Source organism: Mustela nigripes, chromosome 15 (genome assembly GCF_022355385.1).
Source record: "Mustela nigripes isolate SB6536 chromosome 15, MUSNIG.SB6536, whole genome shotgun sequence".
Classification (NCBI taxonomy): domain Eukaryota; kingdom Metazoa; phylum Chordata; class Mammalia; order Carnivora; family Mustelidae; genus Mustela; species Mustela nigripes.
In genome coordinates this window covers 8,518,074-8,541,588 of record NC_081571.1, presented here as the reverse complement: position 1 = coordinate 8,541,588, position 23,515 = coordinate 8,518,074, and the positions used below count along the sequence as shown (strand labels likewise).

The 23,515-nt window shown below is 38.7% G+C and overlaps 1 protein-coding gene across 1 annotated transcript in view; it reads left to right on the top strand.

Moving 5' to 3' along the window:
• Positions 1 to 23,308, top strand: part of LOC132002948 (phospholipid-transporting ATPase IB-like) — a 247,455-nt gene extending 224,147 nt beyond the window's left edge. Inside the window, exon 38 of the mRNA XM_059378234.1 lies at positions 22,922 to 23,308. Coding sequence (XP_059234217.1) covers positions 22,922 to 23,308 — 387 coding nt within the window. The remainder of the gene's footprint in view (positions 1 to 22,921) is intronic.
• The last annotated feature ends 207 nt before the right edge of the window (positions 23,309 to 23,515 follow it).

Below are 23,515 nucleotides of genomic sequence, written 5' to 3'. Positions count from 1 at the left end.
TCATTCCTAGAAATGCAAACTACTTGTTTTCCATCTTGAATGGCATTTTTAAATAAATGGCTGCCTTATCAGTTCCTTTTACATTTCTACAACTCACTTTTAGAAAATAACAGATTTTAGTAAAAACTTACTGAATTTTCTAGGTGATTAAAAAAGACCAATCACATTATATAAATAAGTCCTGGGGATATAATATATAACACAATATAGTTAATATTGTATATTTGAAAGTTGCTAAGCGAGTAGAACTTAGGAGTTCTTATCAGGGGCACCTGGGTGGTTCAGTCAGTTAAGCGTCCACCTTCAGCTCAGATCATGATCTCAGGGTCCTGGGATAGACCTGTTTTAAAGGCACAAACTAGTTGGAGTAAGATTGCCCTTACTTTCAATCTGGAAGTCCAATAAATTCCTGTAATGGGAAAATAAAATTATAGGTGTTTAAATAACCGGAGGCATCTTAATCCTGTTCCTTTTTCCAAGTTGCGATATACTTGACCTAACATTGTATTAGTTTCAAGTGTACAACATAATTACTCAATATGTATACATATTGCAGAATGATCACCATTATTGTGACTTATTAGTCTAGTTAATATCCATCATCACACATGGCTACACTTTTTTGATAAGAAATTTTTAAAATATTTTATTTATTTGAGAGAGAAGGAGTGAGAGACAATTGGGGGTGGGGGCTTGGGAGAAGGGCAGACGACAGAGAGAAGCAGGCTCCCTGCTAAGCAGGGAGCTCGACACAGGGTCTCCAGGGTGCTCTCACCTCCTCCAGCTGCTCAAATCTTTCCTTCTGATATTCATATAAAAGTGGCAGACCACAACCAACTATGGAAAATCCAGCATCCTTCTTTAGTTCACTCAAGGATTCTCGGACTTATGTTCCTCCTATTTATCTCAGCTTCAATTCCCCACCTCAAGTAGATCCTTGATTTCTTTTTCTTTCCCTTGAAGCTGTTTCCTTCTACCTTTCCTCAGCTTAAACTTGAACACAGCCTTTTTTTTTTTTTTTTGCTTAAACACCCCAAATACAAAATAATTATGAGTTTGTTGTTTTATTTTTCTTTATAGAGTATTTGAAATGAGGCATGAAGATGGGTAAAGAAGGGGAATTAGGTTTGCACAAATGGTAGGATGACCGACTATCCCAGTTTACCTGGGACTGAAGGTTTTTCCTGGGTTGTGGGACTTCAGGAGACTTCTGGATAAAGTTGGATGATATGGTCATCCTAACCAAGTTTTATTGCTAAAGAGACAGGACTCAACATGGCGGTGCTTTCGGATTTACAGTTTATTCCAGGAAAAAGGTATACTCTAAGAACAGCTCTAAAGTAAGGTGCTACATCGCGGTCAAAGGTTGTCCTACAGCCACAGGGACACAGAGGCCAGACACCAGCTCCCAGAGTCCTCTCTCTGTGAGGGCCAGTGCAGACACCCTTTGTCTCAGCTCAGGAACCACTGACTTGTGCATGGAATACCTCAGAACTAGAGTCCAAAATGTAATCTCAGCTGTTTCTTATACCCCTAAGGATTTTCTTGTCACATAACGAATCTAAATGGCAAGGCACCCTAGGGACAAGAGAGTCTCACTGAGACAAGTACAGATCATCGTTCTTACTGTTATCAATAAACAATGCTGACAAGCCTATACAAACTTAGCAGACCTATGGTTCCAAAGAAACACTATCACTCAGTACATTCCATACATTGACCAGGGGTGCCCTGCATGGATTTAGTAAAACAGTTCAGGTCAATTCCGGGTCTCTTGGAGTAAAGCCTCACAGCTCAGATCAGCAAAATAAGAAACTTAAAACAGAATGGTAGGTGCTTTTATCATTGTATTTCTTTGGCTTTTCCTGCCAAAGGACACTTCCAGTTGGCCTCTTCTTGGGCTCATGCTTCTTTACTGCAAACTGAGCCCAGTCTATGTCTTCACTTCTCATTTCCAACCCAGTGTTCCTGTTCTCCTAGCCTTTTCACTCTACTTCTCAGGGTGCTGACTGAAAACTAAAAATTCTTCATATTTTACTTTGCAAAGAAATATGCTTCACTTTGCTGTACTCCAAGTTCTCACAAGCAGTGTCCCACCTCTTCATCCTCTTCCTCATCATCGTGATTATAATCACTACAACATCAATGGGAGTGGCAGGAGCAATGCTTAATACAGGTCTTACTCTGTCCCATGCCCTTACATGTACTATCATATTTAATCATCACAACAGTGTTACTAAGAATGGAATATTAATACCCCCATTTTACAAATGAAGAAGGTGAAAAAGAAGTTCAGTTATTTTCCCAAGGCCACTCAAATTGTAAATGATGAAGTCAGAATTGGAAGCCAGGCTCTGGCTGCCACATGTGCTTTCCTTCACTTTACTCTCCAAAATGTCCCATCAGGCTATTTCACAGGTACTTCTCTCCAGCAGTATCCTGCCACTTTTAATTATTATTTTGGAAAATCAACAGCATAAAATACAAAGACTAAGATTTTAATAAAATCACTTCTAAAAATATATCAATAACTTGCAAAAGAAAACATTTTTACAAAAAACTGGTAATTATATTCAGATATTTTTGAGAATATATCCATAAAGCAAGGAAAGAGTGGTATGAAAAGGACAAATCAAAGAACATGAAAATATTGCTAACATAAAATAAAACACACCCTCCAAAAGGGTTTTGGAAAATAAAGTTTGGACAATGTCCTAGAATGCAGAGAAAAAGGAAGAATCAGATTATGAAAGAAGAGATAGAAGATACAGAGACTCATCTAGAATGTTCAACATCAACTAAGTAGAGTACAAGAAGAAAGAGAGGACAATGAAGATGCGAAATTCAGGAAAAGCATTTGGAAGAGTGTCAAAGCTGAAGAAAAGCACAATCTTCACTGAAAACAACTTATGGATAGAGACCAAGATGAAAAAGAAAAGATAGTTGTATACACTACTTCACACATCAAAGAATAAAGATGCCGAAAGCATTTAGAGAGGAAAAGGATGTCATCAAGAAATAACTGTTTTCATGGAGTGGCACCACCATGTCACCTAAATAATTTACTTAATCTCTCTGTGCCTCAGTCTCCTAATCTGTAAAAGGAGGATAATATATTTTCCTCAAAAAAGTGTTGTGATTATTAGCAAGAATTTCGGGATGATGACAAAGTAGAAGGATCCTTATCCCATGCCACAAACATACCAAAATAACAGCTACATGAAGGTGACTACTCTGAAGACAACCTGAAGACTATCAAAACAGACATTCCATAGCTAATCATGGAGAGGGGGCCACATCCCAAAGGGATGGAGGGGCAGAAACATGGTTGAGAACTAAAGCCCCAGTTGGACTATCCACAAATGGTAGGTACATTACAAGCATGAAGAGGTAAGAGTGCAAGTCTCAGCATTGGAGACCTGCACTAAGAAGACAAGTCTCCATCATGTCTGGCTTTGAAAACCAGAAAGACTTAACTTAGGGAGCTTTTAAAATCAGCAGGGTTTAACTCTGGGTATTTTAATATCAGTGGGCTTAACTCCGAGAAAGCCAGAGGGTAACAGGAAATGGAGTCCCAACCCTGAGAGATCCAAGATACAAAATAACTCAGCCTGAGACATAGCACAGAAGCACTGGTTTAAAAATGCCTGGAGTATACATGAAAGAGATTTATTGAGTAATCTTAGAATGTGTACTAGAGGGGCAAGTAATCTTAGAACATCTATGGGAAATTTCTCTAGAAAAAAATTATTAGTGAATGCCATTTCTTTTCCCCTCCTCCCAGCCTAGGTAGCTGGACACTTGTGGGAGACAACACCATTCTCCCCATCTACCCTGCTAGAACTGCGTACCTGATAGACATTCCCCTGTGGACCCGCCCCATCAACCCTACCTGACTCTGGAGTCAAGTCCAAAACAACTCCTGCCTTATCATACCCAGCAGGAGCCATAGCCAGAACCAGTACCAATACAAAGTGACTCCTGCCTTAGGATGGGGGAGGGATACAACCCCACACACCAGCATGCCCGCAGGGCCTGCAGCTAGGCCTCTTGGTTGGCTAAGCAGAGAGTCTTTCTTTTCCTTTCCTTTCACAGCACCTATAGCTGTGGCAGAGAGGCTAATTTTAGACAGCTAGGCTTATTGCCCACTGGCCCATCAAAGAGGTGACAGTGGCTGAAGGAAGTCTTCTCAACAGCATAGGATGCAAACCCTGCCTAGTACACCCACAGCAGAACAATTGGACATTGCAGTCAGCTGTGCTGAAGGCAATCACATCCAGTTACAACAGGAGGGTGCATGCAGCCCCTAGAGGGGGTGCCCTGGAACACCTGGCTCTGGTGACAGAATTGCGTTATAGAGTACAACATGATCTCTTCTATGCAAGGCCACTATTTTCAATACCAAGAGCCATAGCTGACCAACTTAATACATAGAAACACAGAGTTAGACAAATTAACACAGAAGACTATGTCCCAAATGGAAAAAAAAAAAAAAAAAGAAAAGAAAAGAAAAAGAAAATCACAGTAAAAGAGCTAAGTAAAATGAAGATAAGCAATATGCCTGATAAAGAATTCAAAGTAACAGCCATAAAGATATTCAAGGGACTTAAGAAGAGTGGATACATTCAGTGAAAATTTCAACAGAGGAAAAATATTAAAAAGAACCAGGCAGAGCTGAACAATTCAATCATTGAAAAAAACCAAACACACTGGAGGTAATCAACAACAGATTAGAGGATGCAGAAGAACATATTAGTGACCTGGAAGACAGGGTAATGGAAAGCAACCCAGCTGAATATCAAAAAGAAAAATCAATAATAAAAAATGAGAATAGGTTAAAGGAATGCTATGACATCATCAAGCATACTAATATTCACAGTTTAGGGATCTAAGAAGGAGAAAAGGGAGAAGCAGGCAGAAAACATATGTGAAGAAATAATAGCTGAAAACTTCTCTAATCTGGGAAAGGAAATAGACATTCAGGTCCAGGAAGCAAAGAAGGGCCTTAACAAAATAAAACCAAGGAGATCCACACTAAGACATATAATAATAAAAATGGCAAAAAGTAATGATAAAGAGAATTTTATTTTTTTAAATATTTATTTATTTATTTGAGAGAAAGAGAGCATATGTGCATACAAGAAGGGTGAGAGGTACTGAGGAAGGAGAGGGAAAGGTAGAAGTAAAGAATATCAAGCAGACTCCCTGCTGAATGTGGAGCTGATGCAACACTTGATCCCAGGACCCTGAGATCATGACCTTAGTTGAAATCAAGAGTCAGGCACTCAACTGTCCCAATAAAGGGAGAATTTTTAAAGCATCAAGAGAAAAAAATTACCTACAAGGGAAACCCCATAAGGCTATCAGCTGATTTTTAAGCAAAAATTTTGTAGGCCAGAGGAAAGAGGCATGATATATTCAAGATGCGGAAAGGAGAAAAGAAAAAAAAAGTACACCAAGAGTATTCCACCTCGTATGGTTATCATTTGGAATAGAAGGAGAGACAAAGAGTTTCCCAGACAAACAAAAGTTAAAAGAATTCATCAATATTAAACCAGCCTTACAAGAAATGTTAAAGGAAATTCTTTAAGTGGAAATAAAAGGCTGTAATTTGAAGTAAGAAAGTTATGAAAAAAAATTTCACCAGTAGCAACAAACATATAGTAAATGTACTATAAATGTACTATTAATCACTTATAAAACCAGTATGGAAGTTAAAACACAAAAGTAGTAAAATCAGTTATATCTACAAAAATCAAGCAATGGATACACAAAACATAAAGATGTAAAATATGACATCATATATATAAAATGTGGAGGGGGCAGTAAAAATTGAGTGTTTTTAGAATGTATTCAAATTTCAATGACCATCAACTTGATATAGACTGTTATGCACATAAGATGTTATATATGAACCTCATGGTAACCATAAATAAAAAACCAATAATAGTGGGGCACCTGGGTGGGTTAAGCCTCTGCCTTCAGCTCAGGTCATGATCTCAAGGTCCTGAGATCAAGCCCTGCATCAGCCTCTCTGCTCAGTGGGGAGCCTGCTTCCTTCTCTCTCTTGGCCTGCCTGTCTGCCTACTTGTGATCTCTGTCTGTCAGATAAATAAATAAAATCTTTTAAAAAAAACTTAAAAAAAAACAATAATAAATATATACACAAAAAGAGAAAAGAATCCAAGCATAACACTACAGAGAGCCATCAAACCACAAGGAATGAGAGCAAGAGAAGATAGGAACAGAGAAGACCTATAAAAACAATCATAAAACAACCAAATGGTAATACATATATACCTTTGAATAATTACTATAAGTGTAAACTATCTAAATGCTCCAATCAAAAGACATAGTATGGCAGAATGGATTAAAAAAAAAACAAGAGTAATCTATATGCTGCCAACAGAGACTCACTTCAGACTTACAGACACATGCAGACTGAAAAGTGAAAGGATGGAAAAACATATGCTATGCAAATGGAAGCAAAAAAAAAAGGGTGGGGTAGCAATACATAAATAGAATAGACTTTAAAACAAAGACTGTAGTGAGAGACAAAGAAGGTCACTACATAATAATAAAGTGATTAATCCAACAAGAGAATAGAATAATTTAGATATCTATGCACCCAACAAAGGAGCACCTAAACACATAAGAAAATATTAATAGACATAATGGTAGAAATTGACAGTAATACACTAATAGTAGGGGACTTCAACATTCCAGTTATATCAATTGATAGATCATCTAGACAGAAGGTCAGCAACTGTGCAGTGACTGAATGACACATTAGACCAGAGGGATTTAACCAATATACATTCCATCCAAAAGCAGAATACATATTCTTTTCAAGTGTACATGAAACATTTTCTAGAATATATCAAATTTTGGACCATGAAACAAGACTCAATAAATTTAAGAAGACTGAGATCATATAAAGCAGCACTTTTCCCATCCATGATCATATGAAACTAGAAATCAAACACAAGAACAAAACTGAAAGATCACGAATAGATAAAGAAGATGTGATATATATATATATATATATATATATATATATATATATATATATAATAGAATACTATGCAGCCATCAAAGAAATGAAACCTTGCCATTTGCAATGACGTGGATGGAACTAGAGGGTATTATGCTTAGCAAAATAAGTCAATCAGAGAAAGACAACTATCATATGATCTCCCTGATATGAGGAATCTGAGAGACAGGATGGGGCGGGATGGGGGTAGGGAGGGAAGAAATGAAACAAGTTGGGATTGGGAGGGAGAAAAACCATAAGACATTCTTAATCTCACTGAGGGTTACTGGGGGTTGGAGGGTTGGGGAGTAGGGAAAGGGTTCCTGGGTTATGGACATTGGGGAGGGTATGTGCTATGGTGAGTGCTGTCTAATGTGTAAGCCTGGTGATTCACAGACCTGTACCCCTTGGGCTAATAATACATCATATGTTAATTTAAAAAAATTAAAAATTAAAAAAAAAGAACAAAACTGGAAGAAACACAAACACATCCAGGCTAAACAACATGCCTACTGAACTACCAATGGCTCTATAAAGAAATCAAGGAGGAAATCAGACTCTTAACTATAGAGAACAAATTGATGGTTACCAGAGAGGACATGCATGGGGGGGATGCGTAAAGTAGGTGATGGGGATTAAGAAGTGTGCTTGCTGTGATGAGCACTGGGTGTTGTATGGAAGTGCTGAATCACTATGTTGTGCACCTGGAATTAATATTATACTGTATGTTAATTAGAATTTAAATAAAAACTTAAAAAAAATTTTAGAAGATGAAATAAAAAAATACATGGAGACATATAAAAATGAAAATGCAATGGTTCAAAATTTGGGGGATGCACCAAAAGCAGTTCTAAGAGGAAATTTTATGGCACTATGGGTCTACCTCAAAAGAAAAGAAAAATCTCAAATAAACAACCTTATATCTGAAGGAAATAAAAAGAAGAAATAAAGCCCAAAGCTTGGAGAAGAAAAGAAAAGGTTTCAGAGTGGAAATGAAGGAAATGGAGACCAAAAAATAAAAGAAAAAAAATTAATAAAACCAGGAGCTGGTTCTTTAAAAAGGTAAACAAAATTGATAAACCTTTAGCTAGATTCATCAAGAAAAACATGATTCAAATAAAGTCAGAAGTGAAGACACAAAAATACCAACACCATTGTCAACACCATAGAAATACAAAGGGTATGCTCTTTTTGTTATTTCAATACTATTTATTTGAATCCTTATTTGAGAAATTATATACTAGCAAAGTGGACAACCTAGATGAAATTGATAATTTTCTGGAAACATATGATTTTTCAAAACTGGATCAGGAAGAAATAGAAAATTTGACCATATTGATGACTGAATTTACTAATTTAATTTACTGAGTTAAATCAGTAATAAAATACCTCCCAACAAACAAAAGTCTGGGACCAGATAGCTTCACTGATGAATTCTACCAAGCATTTAAAGAAGAGTCTTCTAGTCTTCTAGTCTTCTCAAACTATTCCAAACAATAGAAGAGGAAGAAAAATTCCAAATTCATTCTACAAAGCCAGCATTACTGATACCAAAATGAGATAAAGACACTATTAAAAAAAAAAAAAAAAGAAAGATATAGGCCAATATCTCTGATGAACATGGATGCAAAAATCCTCAACATAATATTAGGATACTGAATTCAATAATTCATTAAAAAATCACCATGATCAAATGGGATTTAAAGATGATCCAGGGATGTAAAGATGGTTTAATATTTGTAAATTTAATATTTGTAATATTTGTTTAATATTTGTAAATCAATATTATACCTTATTATACAATAAGAAGAATAAAAACTGATCATCTCAATAGATGCAGATAATACACTGAAAAATTCAACACCCATTCATGATAAAAGCTCTCAACAAAGTGAGGTTAAAGAGATTATTTCTCAACATTAAAAAGGCCATAATACAAAAACCCATAATGAACATCACACTCAGTGGTGAAAAACTGGAACCTTTTCCTCTAAGATCCAGAACAAAACAAGGATGTCCACACCCTCCACTTTAATTCAACATAGTGCTGGAAGTCCTAGCCACAGCAATCAGACAAGAAAAAGAAAGAAGAGTCATCCAAAACAATAAGGAAAAAGTAAAACTTTCACTACAGGCAGATGACATGATACTGCATAGAGAAAATTCCAAATACTGCACCAAAACATGACTAAAACTAATAAATGAATTCAGTAAAGTTGCAGGATACAAAATTAATATAGAGAAAACTGTTACATTTCTAGACATTAATAATGAAGTAGCAGAAAGACAAAAGAAAACAGTCACATTTATAATCAACCAAAAAGAATACCTAGGAATCAATTTAACCAAGGTGAAAGACCTGTACTCTGAAAACTATACGACACTGATGAGAGTAATTGAACATAACACAAAGAAATGAAAAGCTATTTCATGTTCATGGACTGGAAGAACAAATATTGTTAAATGTCTATAATACATAAAGCAATGTACAGATTTAATGTAATCCCTATCAAAATCCTAACACTCTTTTTTACAGAACTAGAACAAATACTCCTAAAGTCTGTGTGGAACAACAAAAAACCCTGAATAGCCAAAAAAATCATGAGAAATAAGAACAAAGCTAGAGGTAATGTAATCCCAGATTTCAAGACATACTACAGAGCTATAGTAATCAAAATGGTATGGTACTAGCACATAGATAGATACATAGACCAATAGAACAGAATAGACCCCCAGGAATAAATCCGAGCTGATGTTGTCAATTAATAAATCCAATAATCCAATAAAGTAAATAAATCCAACAAATAAAATAAATCCAGGATATCAAATAAAATAAATTCAAGCTTATATGGTCAAAGGAGGCAAGAATATACAATGGTGAAAGTACAGTCTGTTTAACAAATGGTGCTGGGACAACTAAACAGATACATGCAAAAGAATGAAATTGGACCACTTTCTTACACCATGCACAGACTAAATTCAAAGAGGATTAAAGACCTAAGTATGAGATCTAAAACCACAAAGCTCTTAGAAAACATAAGCAGTAATTTCTTTGATATCAATCATAACAACATTTTTCTAGATATGTCCCCTAAGGCAAGGGAAACATGCAAAAATAAACTATTGGGACTACACTAAAATAAAAGCTTTTGTACAGCAAAGGAGCCCATTAACAAAACAAAAAGACAACCTAGTGAATGAGAGATGATATTTGCAAATAATATACATAGTAAGGGGTTAGTATCCAAAACATATAAAGAACTTATACAGCTACACCAAATAATAATAATCCTTTAAAAAATGGCAAAGGCCCTGAATATACATTTTTCCAAATATACATTTTTCCAAAGACAATATATAGATGGCCAGCAGACACATTAAGAGATATTCAACATCACTACTCACCAGAAAAAATGCAAACCAATACCATGGTGAGTTATCTCCTTACACCTGTCCGAAAGAGTAAAATCTAAAATAAGAAATAACAAGTGTTAAAGAGGATGTGGAGAAAAAGGAACACTTGTGCACTGTTAGTGGGACTGTAAACTAGTGTAGCCACTATGGAAAGCAGTATAGAGATTCCTAGAAAAATTAAAAATAGAATTACCATATAATCCAGTAATTCTACTAGGATGTATTTACCCAAAGAAAATAAAACATTAATTTATTTACAAAAGCCAAGATATGGAAACAACCCAACCCTCCACTGATAGATGAACTGATAAACAAGATGAGGTGTGTATGTACAGTGGGCTATTACCCAGCCATAAAAAAGAATGAGATTTTGCCATTGGCAGTGACATAAATGCATGTAGAGGGTAAAATGCTAAGTGAAATAGAGACAGACAAATACATATGATTTCATTCATATGTGAAATTTAACAAAACAAAAAAACAAACAAAGAAAAAAATAGACTTTTAAATATAAAGAAATTGCTGTTTGCCAGAGAGAAGGTGGGTGGGGAATGGGTGAAATAGATAAAGAGGATTAAGAGTACACCTATGTGAATCAAACCAACTCCACACATAAGAAGGGAAATAATCAAGATTAGAGCTGAGATCAATGAAGTAGAAACCAGAGATACAGTAGAACGTATAGATGAAACTAGAAGCTGGTTTTTTGAAAGAATCAATAAGATCAATAAACCATTGGCCACACTAATACAAAAGAAAAGAGAGAAAGCCCAAATTAACAAAATTATGAATGATAAAGGGAGAGATCATAACTAACACCAAGGAAGTAGAAACAAGCATCAGAAGTTATTATCAACAGTTATATGCCAATAAGCTAAGCATATGAAATGGATGCATTCCTGGAAAACTATAAAATCCCCAAATTTGGGAAAACCCAAAACCAGTAAGAAACTGACAACCTGAATAGACTGATATCTAGTAACGAGATTGAAGCACTGATCAAAAACCTCCCAAAAAATAAGAGCCCAGGATCTGACGGATTCCCCGGGGAATTCTACCACTCGTTCAATTTTAAGAAGAAATAACACCTATTCTCCTGAAACTGTTTCAAAAAATTGAAGCAGAAGGAAAACTTCCAGACTCTTTCTATGAAGCCAGCATTACCCTGATTTCCAAAACAGGCAAAGATCCTACCAAAAAAGAGAATTTGAGACGAATATCACTGATGAATATGGAGCTAAGATTCTCAACAAGATCCTAGCAAACAGGATCCAACAGCACATTAAAAAGATTATCCACCATGACCAGGTGGGATTCATCCCTGGGCTACAAGGATGGTTCAACATTCACAAATCGATCAATGTGATAGAACAAATTAATATGAGAAGAGAGAAGAACCACCTGGTCCTCTCAACTGATGCAGAAAAAGCATTTGACAAAATCCAGCATCTGTTCCTGATTAAAACGCTTCGAAGTAGGGGCGCCTGGGTGGCTCAGTGGGTTAAAGCCTCTGCCTTCGGCTCAGGTCATGATCCCAGGGTCCTGGGATCGAGTTCCGCATCGGGCTGTCCGCTCCGCGGAAAGCCTGCTTCCTCCTCTCTCTCTTTCTACCTGCCTCTCTGACTACTTGTGATCTCTGTCTGTTAAATAAATAAATAAAATCTTTAAAAAAAAAAAAACGCTTCAAAGTATAGGGATAGAGGGAACATTCCTGAACTTCATAAAATCTATCTATGAAAGACCCACGGCAAATATCACCCCCAATGGCAAAGAGCTTGCAGCATTCCCACTGAGATCAGGAACACGACAAGGATGCCCACTCTCACCACTCTTGTTCAACATAGTATTAGAAGTCCTAGCAATAGCAATCAGACAATAAAAGGAAATTAAAGGCATCCAATTTGGCAAAGAAGAAGTCAAACTGTCACTCTTTGCAGATGATATGATACTATATGTGGAAAGCCCAAAAGACTCCACTCCAAAACTGCTAGAACTTGTACGGGAATTCATTAAAGTGTCAGGATATAAAATCAATGAACAGAAATCAGTTGCATTTCTCTACACCAACAAGACAGAAGAAAGAGAAATTAAGGAGTCAACCCCATTTACAATTGCACCCAAAGCCATAAGATACCTAGGAATAAACCTAACCAAAGAGGCAAAGAATCTATACTCAGAAAACTATAAAGTACTCATGAAAGAAATCGAGAAAGACACAAAGAAATGGAAAAACGTTCCATGCTCCTGGATTGGAAGAATTAATATTGTGAAAATGTCTATGCTACCTAAAGCAATCTACACATTTAATGCAATTCCTATCAAAGCACCATCCATCTTTTTCAAAGAAATGGAACAAATAATGCTAAAATTTATATGGAACCAGAAAAGACCTCGAATAGCCAAAGGAATATTGAAAAAGAAAGCCAACGTTGGTGGCATCACAATTCCAGACTTCAAGCTCTATTACAAAGCTGTCATCATCAAGACAGCATGGTACTGGCACAAAAACAGACACATAGATCAATGGAACAGAATAGAGAGCCCAGAAATAAACCCACAACTCTATGGTCAACTCATCTTCGACAAAGCAGGAAAGAATGTCCAATGGAAAAAAGACAACCTCCTCAATAAATGGTGTTGGGATAATTGGACAGCCATATGCAGAAAAATGAAATTAGACCATTTCCTTACACCACACACAAAAATAGACTCAAAATGGATGAAGGACCTCAATGTAGGAAAGGAATCCATCAAAATCCTTGAGGAGAACACAGGCAGCAACCTCTTCGACCTCAGCCTCGGCAACATCTTCCTAGGAACATTGCCAAAGGCAAGAGAAGCAAGGGCAAAAATGAACTATTGGGATTTTATCAAGATCAAAAGCTTTTGCACAGCAAAGAAAACAATTAACAAAACCAAAAGACAACTGACAGAATGGGGGAAGATATTTGCAAATGACATATCAGATAAAGGGCTAGTGTCCAAAATCTATAAAGAACTTAGCAAACTCAACACCCAAAGAACAAATAATCCAATCCAGAAATGGGCAGAAGACATGAACAGATATTTCTGCAAAGAAGACATCCAGATGGCCAACAGACACATGAAAAAGTGCTCCACATCACTCGGCATCAGGGAAATACAAATTAAAACCACAATGAGGTATCACCTCACACCAGTCAGAATGGCTAAAGTTAACAAGTCAGGAAATGACAGATGCTGGTGAGGATGCAGAGAAAGGGGAACCCTCCTACACTGTTGGTGGGAATGCAAGCTGGTGCAACCACTCTGGAAAACAGCATGGAGGTTCCTCAAAATGTTGAAAATAGAACTACCCTATGACCCAGCAATTGCACTACTGGGTATTTACCCTAAAGATACAAACATAGTGATCCGAAGGGGCACGTGCGCCCAAATGTTTATAGCAGCAATGTCTACAATAGCCAAACTATGGAAAGAACCTAGATGTCCATCAACAGATGAATGGATCAAGAAGATGTGGTATATATACACAATGGAATACTATGCAGCTATCAAAAGAAATGAAATCTTGCCATTTGCGACGACGTTGATAGAACTAGAGGGTATCACCCTTAGCTAAATAAGTCAATCAGAGAAAGACAACTATCATATGATCTCCCTGATATGAGGAAGTGGAGATGCAACATGGGAGTTTAAGGGGGTAGGAGAAGAATAAATGAAACAAGATGGGATTGGGAGGGAGACAAATCATAAGTGACTCTTAATCTCACAAAACAAACTGAGGTTTGCTGGGGGGAGGGGGATTGGGCGAAGGGGGTGGGGTTATGGACATTGGGGAGGGTATGTGCTATGGTGAGTGCTGTGAAGTGTGTAAACCTGGCGATTCACAGACCTGTACTCCTGGGGATAAAAATATATTATATGTTTATAAAAAATAAAAAATTAAAAGAAAAGAAAAGAAAAGAATCACTGCTGTGTATCAGTTTATCACATCTGCCACCATTCACTTTTGGCCAGACTGGTTATTTGGCACTACCAATAGGTTCTTGAAATATAATCTATGCCTATGGATAGGAGGAAAACAAAACAGCTTTGTAAACACATAATACTGAACCATTTTGTTCTTTTTCCTACACGGAAAATACACTTGCTTCTCAGAGGAGATTAACCAATGTGATTTCCAATCAATGCATCCACTGATACTAGTTTTTTCCAAGTGTTCGACTTACTACAATAAGTAGCGTAGGCAATGTTCATTTTTCTCCACCAGTTCCAGACATGGCCCATCCTCCTATGGTCACCTATGATCTAAGAGACCAGTTATCTACCCTCCCCAGCACACACAGAATGCAATGGTGCATCATGGACAGGAAAAGTGCAATACAATCTCCCATTCCAAAAAAAAAAAAAAAAAAAGGAAAACTGTAAGACATAACAGCTGTCACTGGTCCACATGAAGAAATCCCACAAAGTAGGTATGGTGAAACTTCCCTTGTCTGGAATTGGGGGACATCCCTAACAAGGCTGCAATTTAGCTTTTTCGAAGGATCACTTGTCCATTTCCTCTGCTGCCTCTACCTAATTTTTGGGAGGTTCTTTACATGTTATTCTCTTCCATGATGTCTGCAGAGAGATTGGGGAATATGCCCTTCTTAGGGGCTACACAACTTTACAGCCTGCTTCCTGTGGAACAAACTTGTTTTAGATCTCAGCCAATAATCTGTGTGCAAGTCTGCTCCAAAGCTTCTTTGACAATATAATTCCATCAAAATTTTAGGAGGCTCCTGATATACTTGCCTTTAATCAGTGTCATGTGTCATTAACAACACCCAAATTCTTTCCTAGATACAGTCCTCATCTTTTTTTCATTTCTGTCCACATGTCTCTCTTAACTTAATACTCAGGAACTTGAAGTTATTAGTTTAAGTGGGAAACCATACTGTTAATTGGATCTTTGCCATGAGGCTCAGTCAATCTGAACAGCTGAAAAATCTAAGTTCATGCCAATTGAAGTCTTTTAAATCCCATGTCTCATGACTTAAAATTAGCTTTCCAGTCCTTGAAGACTCTAAATCTTTGCATTCTCCCTTCTCTTTCCTATCTGCTTGCAAAATGGCCAATTTACTTTGAACTCCCCTCTTTCTTGCAACACCTTGCCAAATGCATCCAATGACAATATTATTCTTTCCAGTCACATCCTCTAGAGCCATTGGCTCACCAAGCACATGACCTGCTTCAACATTATTAGAGGTGACACCATGGTCAAACATGCACAACATGAGCCTCCATTTTCTCAGAGCCTGGTATCGGTTTTCTCATAGCCCACAACTTGACCACTGAGCCGGTGCTGCATATGTTAGACTGCAGTACTATTTGCAGCACCAATTTCTGAGCTAGTTAGGATTGGCAACTGCTATATCCAACAACCTCCAAAAACCATAACATTCATTTCTCAGTCACACAAAGGTCATGATCCCAGGGTCATGAACCCAGGTGGCTTTTGTACAACTTGCTTCTCAAAGATCAAAGATCTAGACCTCTTACATCTTGTGACACCCCCTTGAACACAGGGCTTCCAAGGCTGTCATGGAAGGAGATGACCATGTGTAGGAATTCCATTCGGGCTACAGGAGGAAATGGTGTCTATCACATCTGCCCACATTTACCAAAACTAGTCACACTGAAACTAGATGCAAAGAAGCTAGGTGTAAAAACACCTTTAAGAAACCCAGGAAATTTAAAAAGGAGCAGCAGCTTTAAAAATATCATCTTCCTATGTAACAAGGATTAAACTCACATGGTATACATGCAGCTTTAGCTTTCCCAGAGCAGATACAGATTGAAGCAGGAGGTCATAACATTCAGAAAATAAAGACTTAAAGAATCTTTAAAGAGGATTTCATACAGTAGATACTATGATTGAGAAGGGGGATTACATTGGAGACACAAAAAAGGCATGTACTTCTTCTATTAAGAAAAAAAGAAAGGCAATTAAAAACCTCCAGAAAACCCAAAAGCTATAGAAGAAAATTACGCTCTGAATATGAAGGAAAATAAAAAGTTGTGTAACCTTGAACAATTGATGGCATATAAAAAGAGAGAGATAGAAAGAAGACTAGAGAGAACATGTTTGTCCTCAAAGCCTGTCAGTTTTGTTAAGGAAGACTCAAGGCCAGTGAAATTGAACACAGAGGACTGTAGAGAAGGAAAGATAAACCTAGAATACAACTTGGTTCGGCAGGGAACAGGGAACATATAGAATAAAAGGAATATAAATATTGTTTATTGGTTTTCTTTTTTTTAAGATTTTATTTCTTTGAAAGAGAGAGTGTAGGCAGAGAGGCAGGCAGAGAGAGAGGAGGAAGCAGGCTCCCGCCTGAGCAGACAGCCTGATGTGGGGCTCAATGTGGGGCTCGATCCCAGGACCCTGAGATCATGACCTGAGCCGAAGGCAGAGGCTTAACCCACTGAGCCACCCAGGTGCCCCCATTTATTGGTTTTCAATGCATAGACTCAACTTGCAATGAAGCAAACAATGCTTAGAACACAAATATTAATAGCTATGAAAATGTAAAGGACAGGTGTAGTTAATGGAAGAGGAGATTGGAAGGCAGCTATGCTCACCACTATACCACCAACGCCCGCTAATAGAAGAGGAGATTGGAATAGTGAGGTATAGGTAAAGATATAGTTAACAGAAAGGGGAAAATACAGAAACATTCATTGATATAGTAGAGGTGCTATGGACTGAATTGCTTCTTAAAATTCATATGTTGAAACCTTAACCCCTGGTGTGACTGTATCTGGATAGGGTTTTTAGGGAGATAATTAACTTTAAAGGAGTTCAGAAGGGTGGAGCCTTAATCTGATAGGGCTGGTATCCTCCTAAGAGGAAAAGAGCCCACAGATCTCTGTGCACAGAGTCATGGGAAGACACAGTGAGGAGGTAGCCATCTGTAAGCCAGAAGGAAAAGCTTCATCAGAAACCAAACCTGACAGAACCTTGATTATGAACTTCCAGCCTCTGCAATTGTGAGGAAGTTTATTTCTGTTGGTTTGAGCCACCAGGTCTGTGGTATTTGGTTATGCCAGCTTGAGCAGCCTAACATAGGAATCAAGAGAATAAAGCTGATGGAAAAAGCGTAGAGGTTTAAAAATATAAAGTTATGATGAATCCACTATATTCTACTTCTGAAACAAATATTATACATTAACTAACTAGAATTTAAATAAAAATGTGGGGGAAAATATAAAGTTATGAAGATAGGTAACCAAGAGAAATTTTTTAAATAATTATCAAAAATGAGACCCAAAAAAGAGGGATATGTATCAAACTGAATGCTTATTTCAAGTAGGCAGAAGAAAATGCACAGGAGGGAGGGTCACTTCCTCAGAGCTCTCCAAGGAAATGGGGTCCATACATCCTCGCCCAAGACACATGCGGTGATTGGTGGCTCCTAAGGTGTTAGGCAGTGGTCCCTGCTTCCCGGTATTCACACACTTGTGTAAATTTACCCCCTGCAGTACAGGCTGTTCCTATCACCGTGCTTCTAATAAGTAGAATATGATCAAATGTGTATGGGGTGTCATGAGCTTAAGTGACCAAGACTCCAGATTTCATCTGGCCTCTTTCTGGTTCTCTCTTACTTGCTCTGATGAAAGCCAGCTGCCATGTTGTGAGCTATCCTGTGGGACCAGTCAGTCAGAGGGTTGTTAAGGGAGGCCTCTAGCCAACTGCCAGCAAGGACTTACACAGCTTTAAATCTGATGGTATGTGAGGAATAGAATCCAGACAACAAGCACATGAGTGACCCATCCTCTTCTGACTGAGCCTTTGGATAGGGTGCAGCCCTAAACAACGCTCATCTCAAGGGAGACCTTAATTCAGCTAAAGCACACCTGAATTCTTGCCCCACAGATTCTTGGAGATAATGTTTGTAGGTTTTTAAGTCACTGATAATTGGAGTAAATTGTTGTATGGCAATAGGTAACTAATAAAAAAATTTCTTTATCATTTGTAAACTTAAATTTTGATTTATTTTTCTCATCTAGAGTTGTGGCCAAAGTCACTGCACCATCCTTCTTGCATCTGTGCTGTGGCAGAGATTGCCGCTTGTCTACAAATAATCACTCTCCTCATGTGCCCTATTAACACAGTCCGATTATATTTACCACATTTCCTAGCTTCCTTTGAAGAAGTCCATGTGATATACCTTGGGTTAAACAATCTAAAAGCAGTTTTGGGGAGGGGGCAATCCAGGACATGCCCTCAAGGGAGGACCATACCCAGTTGGCACATGTGTTTTACTGCTCACCCTTTCTTGCTTCACTCCCACATGGGCCTGATTTGGAGTCACAGCAGCCATGATGTACCATGAGGCAAAAACCACATCTTATAAATGAATGAGCAGAAAGGCAGGAGTCCAATCTGCAACAGCACCCTGGAAATATACACCAGCCCTGATCTGACTACCATAAAGCCACTAACTTGGTTAAGCCACTGTTTGCCTGCTTTGAGTTACTTGCAGCCAAACTTAGTTCCTAACTCATACACAGGTTCTTGTCATGACTGCTGCTGAGATACACACAGTGCAGCCAGATCTTACTATTTAAAAGCATTCCCTGTGCCCTACATAACAAATCCACTCTTATCTACTGGTATCCCTTATGAAAGGGGATTTGTCTCAGAAGAAACTTATTTTCTCTTCTTCTCAAGTTCCTGTTTATAATAAAAACTATGATTATTCTAGAAAATTTAGTATAGGGGGAAATAATAGACTCATGGACCATCAGCATACTGTAGCACAATATAACACCCGTTATAGTCCTTAACCAATAATTAATAAAGGATTAAATTATTCCAATACACATCCTGTGCTTTAGATATATGTATATAACCTTCGGCACAACAACTCCACTTGCACTTTCAACCTAAGGAAATAATTTGGTAAGTGGAAAATACAGGTGCTATCAGGGAAGTTTTCAGATAAGCCATGGGAATCCCAAAAGACTTTTTAAATTTCTATTTGACTGAGAATAGCCAGCCCTATTCTGCTTCAAGTCTTTGGCTTCCTATTGCATTTAGGATTAAATACAAATCTCTACACTGGTTTCCAATCACAGCCACAGGGTCCAGCCCCTACATCCTTTCCTCCCCACTTCCTTCAGCCTCTTTTCTATTCTTCCCCATACCTATTCACTTTGTTTTTTAATAATTTATTTTTAGTATTTATTTGACAGAGAGAAGAACACAAACAGGGGGAGTGCAGTCAGAAGGAGAGGGAGAGGGAGAAGCAGGCTCCTTACTGAGCAAGATTCCCAACACAGGACTCGATCCCAGGACCCTGGGATCATGACCTGAGCCGAAGGCAGTCGCTTAACCAACTGAGCCACCCAGGTGTCCCCCTACTCGCCTTTTATACAGAGCAGAAACATCTCCTTGCTTACGGTCTCTTCCCACCTAAACTACCAACCCTTCACCTTCCACTGCCAAGTTGTTAAGATCTCATTTTCCTCTCTTTTTATGGGTGCCGCCTATTCACTTTTTATCCTGTTGCTTCCTAAGATACCTCTGTTGGTCGATGGATCATGCCATTCCTTCTTACTCAGCAATACTAAGTCTAAGCTCTTCAGAATGGTATTCAAGTTCTTTCACCAACTTACCCAACTCATCTGTCTCGGTAGGCTCATGGCTGTTGTTAAACTGACCTTAATGTAAGCAGTTTGAAGTGCTGATCCCTATATGCTTTTTCTGATCATAAAGATGGAAACCACGAATATGTGAGTATGTTGGGAAATGTGACCGCCCACTGACCCATGAGCTGGACTGGGGCACTCAGAGGCTCTTCACTCCTTCCTGTGTCCTTGAAATGTAGGTTCTACTGGGCTTTCCCAATGCCAGAGGCTACTCCAAGGGCAAAGCCTTGAGATGGTGATGGGATGTTGAAAACACCTGCCTGGTGGATGTGACTGAGCCCAGTTAGGGCCTGTTTACAAGCTTTTAAACTTTGGAGGGCGGGTGCAGGAAGCCATTCATCTTGCTGCCGCCAAAGACAAGCTTCCAATGTCTGTTCCCTGTGCTATGATTAAAACTGCCCCTGATCAAGCTGGAGTGGCTGCCTCTTTGGTGTGTCCTGCCCTCTGTGTATGGGGGCAAGTTTCAGATTATACCGGGAAAGCTCCCAGGAGGGCTGTGAAGCTACAGACACAGAACCCTCATGGGATTACCATGCTGATGTGCCAGAGCACACAAATCATCCTCAAGTTAGGAAGAAGGTCTGTCTCAACAGTGGCCTTGATTGTTCTTGCTAACTCTTTGGAGTTGTATCCACTATTAATATAGACAACAACAAATCTAACCAATATTGATTTTATATATATATATATATATATAATGTATATATAATATACATACTTTTTTACAGCATTTTCAGGAACAATATATATATTATTATATAAATTATATAAAATATATAATTTATATATGTAAATTATATATTTTATATAAATTATATTTATATATTATATATAAATTATATATTATATATTATTATATAATATTATATATAATATAATATATAATATAATTATATTATAATATAATAATATATTATATAATATTATATACAATATTATATAATAATATATATATTATTCCTGAAAAATGCTGTAAAAAAGTATGTATGAAGTGACCCAAGCAGAAGCCAAGAAATGACAGGACCTACTGGAAAGAGAGTTACCTTTTGTCACAACTTACTGAACCCACTCAATTGTTGCCATGGTTGCAACATCGCATGACAACCAGAGCCTGCGAGGGTCTGGGCACATTCTAGCAATAGCTCTACTATTTTGGGTTTAGCCAAAGACACACTGAGTATGAGGTGCCTTTTACAACAGTCAGATGGAGCTACAAGGGAAGCAGCTGGGAGAAGGGGCTTCAGGTGGAGATCCAATCTGGTCCACGGTCTCGAGGTAGGTAGATGATCTTGCTTAGGGGACAGCTGAGTGAAAAGAGAAGGAAGTGGAGCCCTGCATCTCTAGGAAGGTCTTAACTTACTTTCTCTCTTAACCCCCAAAATCTTGAGTTAATGTCTAAAACATACTACTGCCTTACTAGTGTTTGGGGAGTCAAGTGAAAAAGCCTGGGTTCTGTCTTGGGGTCCACACACACACAGTGACTTTAAGTGGAAAGGGAACTTATTCATGATCAGCAAAAACAGCTCACTGAAATCTCTGAAAAGGGGCCGTGCTCCCAGCAGGAGGTGGGGGGCGGGAGGGTGGGAGAGGATTGAGTCAATGAGAACTAAATGCCAACAAGCAAGGAAGGTGCCCGCAGCACCTTCCAGGAATGCTGGACTCATCAATCTTTTACAGGTTTTCGTAGTAAATAATTTATTATGCAGCCACAATGAGACACATTTTGCTAGGCCCTAGGGTGACAGCAGGAAATATGAAAAGCCAGTTACCTTACATCATACATCCCTGGTTAGGGAAAAATTATTAAATACATGATTTACTTTGACAGAGTCTTGCTTATTCCCTAAAAACTATCCCTTCCCAGTGGCTGAGCCCCCTTGAGAAAAGATTTCCTGATGCAAGAACTAGCCCAGCTGTGGACCACCCTATGTAAATCAGTTGGGAAGATTTCGTGTCCCAAAGCTCTTGGTTATCAGGAAATCTTTCTTGGAGGCTTCCTCCTGGAAAGGAACTTAGAAAAGACATCTGCTATCTCTTGCCAGACTTCAACTCTCAAGGCTGATTGCTCAGACTGTCTGTTGTTGATGGGCTTCTTGAGAAATAGGACAGTATGTGGAACCTTTCTGTCCATGTCCTCACAAAACAGGCCTGCCCTGGCTACACGTGCCCTCCTGTGTTCCATCCCCTTAGATGACACCTGCACTCTGTCCATTACCCGCCCCTACCCTTAAGAAAATGAAGTGCAATATTCACCAAGAAATAGACGGTGGCACACAAATACGGTTTTTCCTGCATTCATTTTATCCCTTCAGTCAAGGCTTTGTCCCTTATCCTAAAGATTCTATTAATGGCACCTTGTCCAGCCACACCTAATGCACTGAAAACTAAAAACAGGGGCACCTGGCTGGCTCAGTGGGAAGGGTGTGCCACTCCTGTGCCACGTCGGGGCGTAGAGATTACTCGAATAAATAAAACCTAAAACAGTACTAAAAGCAAACAAAAACTGATGAAGATAATTACAAAAGGCTCTTTTCAAGAATTTTTGTCTCACCTGAGTGGCTCAGGTCTTGATCCCGGGTCCGGGAACTGAGTCCCGCATCCGGCTCCCCGCTCAGCGGGGAGTCTGCCTCTCCCTCTGCCCCTACCCCTGCTCGCTCTCTCTAGCTTGTTCTCTCAAATAAATAAAATCTTAAAAATAAAATAAAATAAAAATAAAAAAAGAATTGTGTCCTGCAGGACACAAGGAGGCCGTCCCTAGGATCTCGGAGTTTTACCATCTAGGAATCTGCATTTCAGTGCAAAAGGGGGGGTGGGGAAATCACTGAACCTGGGGACCAAAGCCGCAAGCAGGAGCCCGCGCAGCACCTACCAGGGTGTGAGCGGGAGCTGGGCGGAGGGAGAAGGGACGTTGACCTGAGGAGATGGTCCTCTGTGTACACAGAATCTAGGACCATTTCCTTCGTGCTGAAGCGTCCTTCAAGCTCACGCGACTTCCTCCACTCGGGCTACCCGTCATCAAACAGCCGGGGAAGCCGAATACCACACCCAGGAGAAGGAGCAAGCCTCCTGAAGCGCCCCGAAAGCTCGGGGCAGGTTGCGCCCTCGCAAGCACACTCTACCGCAGCTGCTGCCAGGCCACCAGAGGTCATGGCTCCCACGCCTCCTCCCCCCGCCCCTCATTAAACTTTTGTTTTAATGGGTCTCAAAATTCTGTGACAGATTTTTGGTCAAGTTGTTTCCATTAAAAAGTACTGATTTTAAAAACTAATAACTTAAAACTGCCACACACACAAACAAATGGTCCATAACATTTTCCTTTCCTTCTGAAGGTTTTACGATGCACTGTTATGCCTCCTTTTAAAGATGTCCGTTCTTCTCCACGCGAGGTGT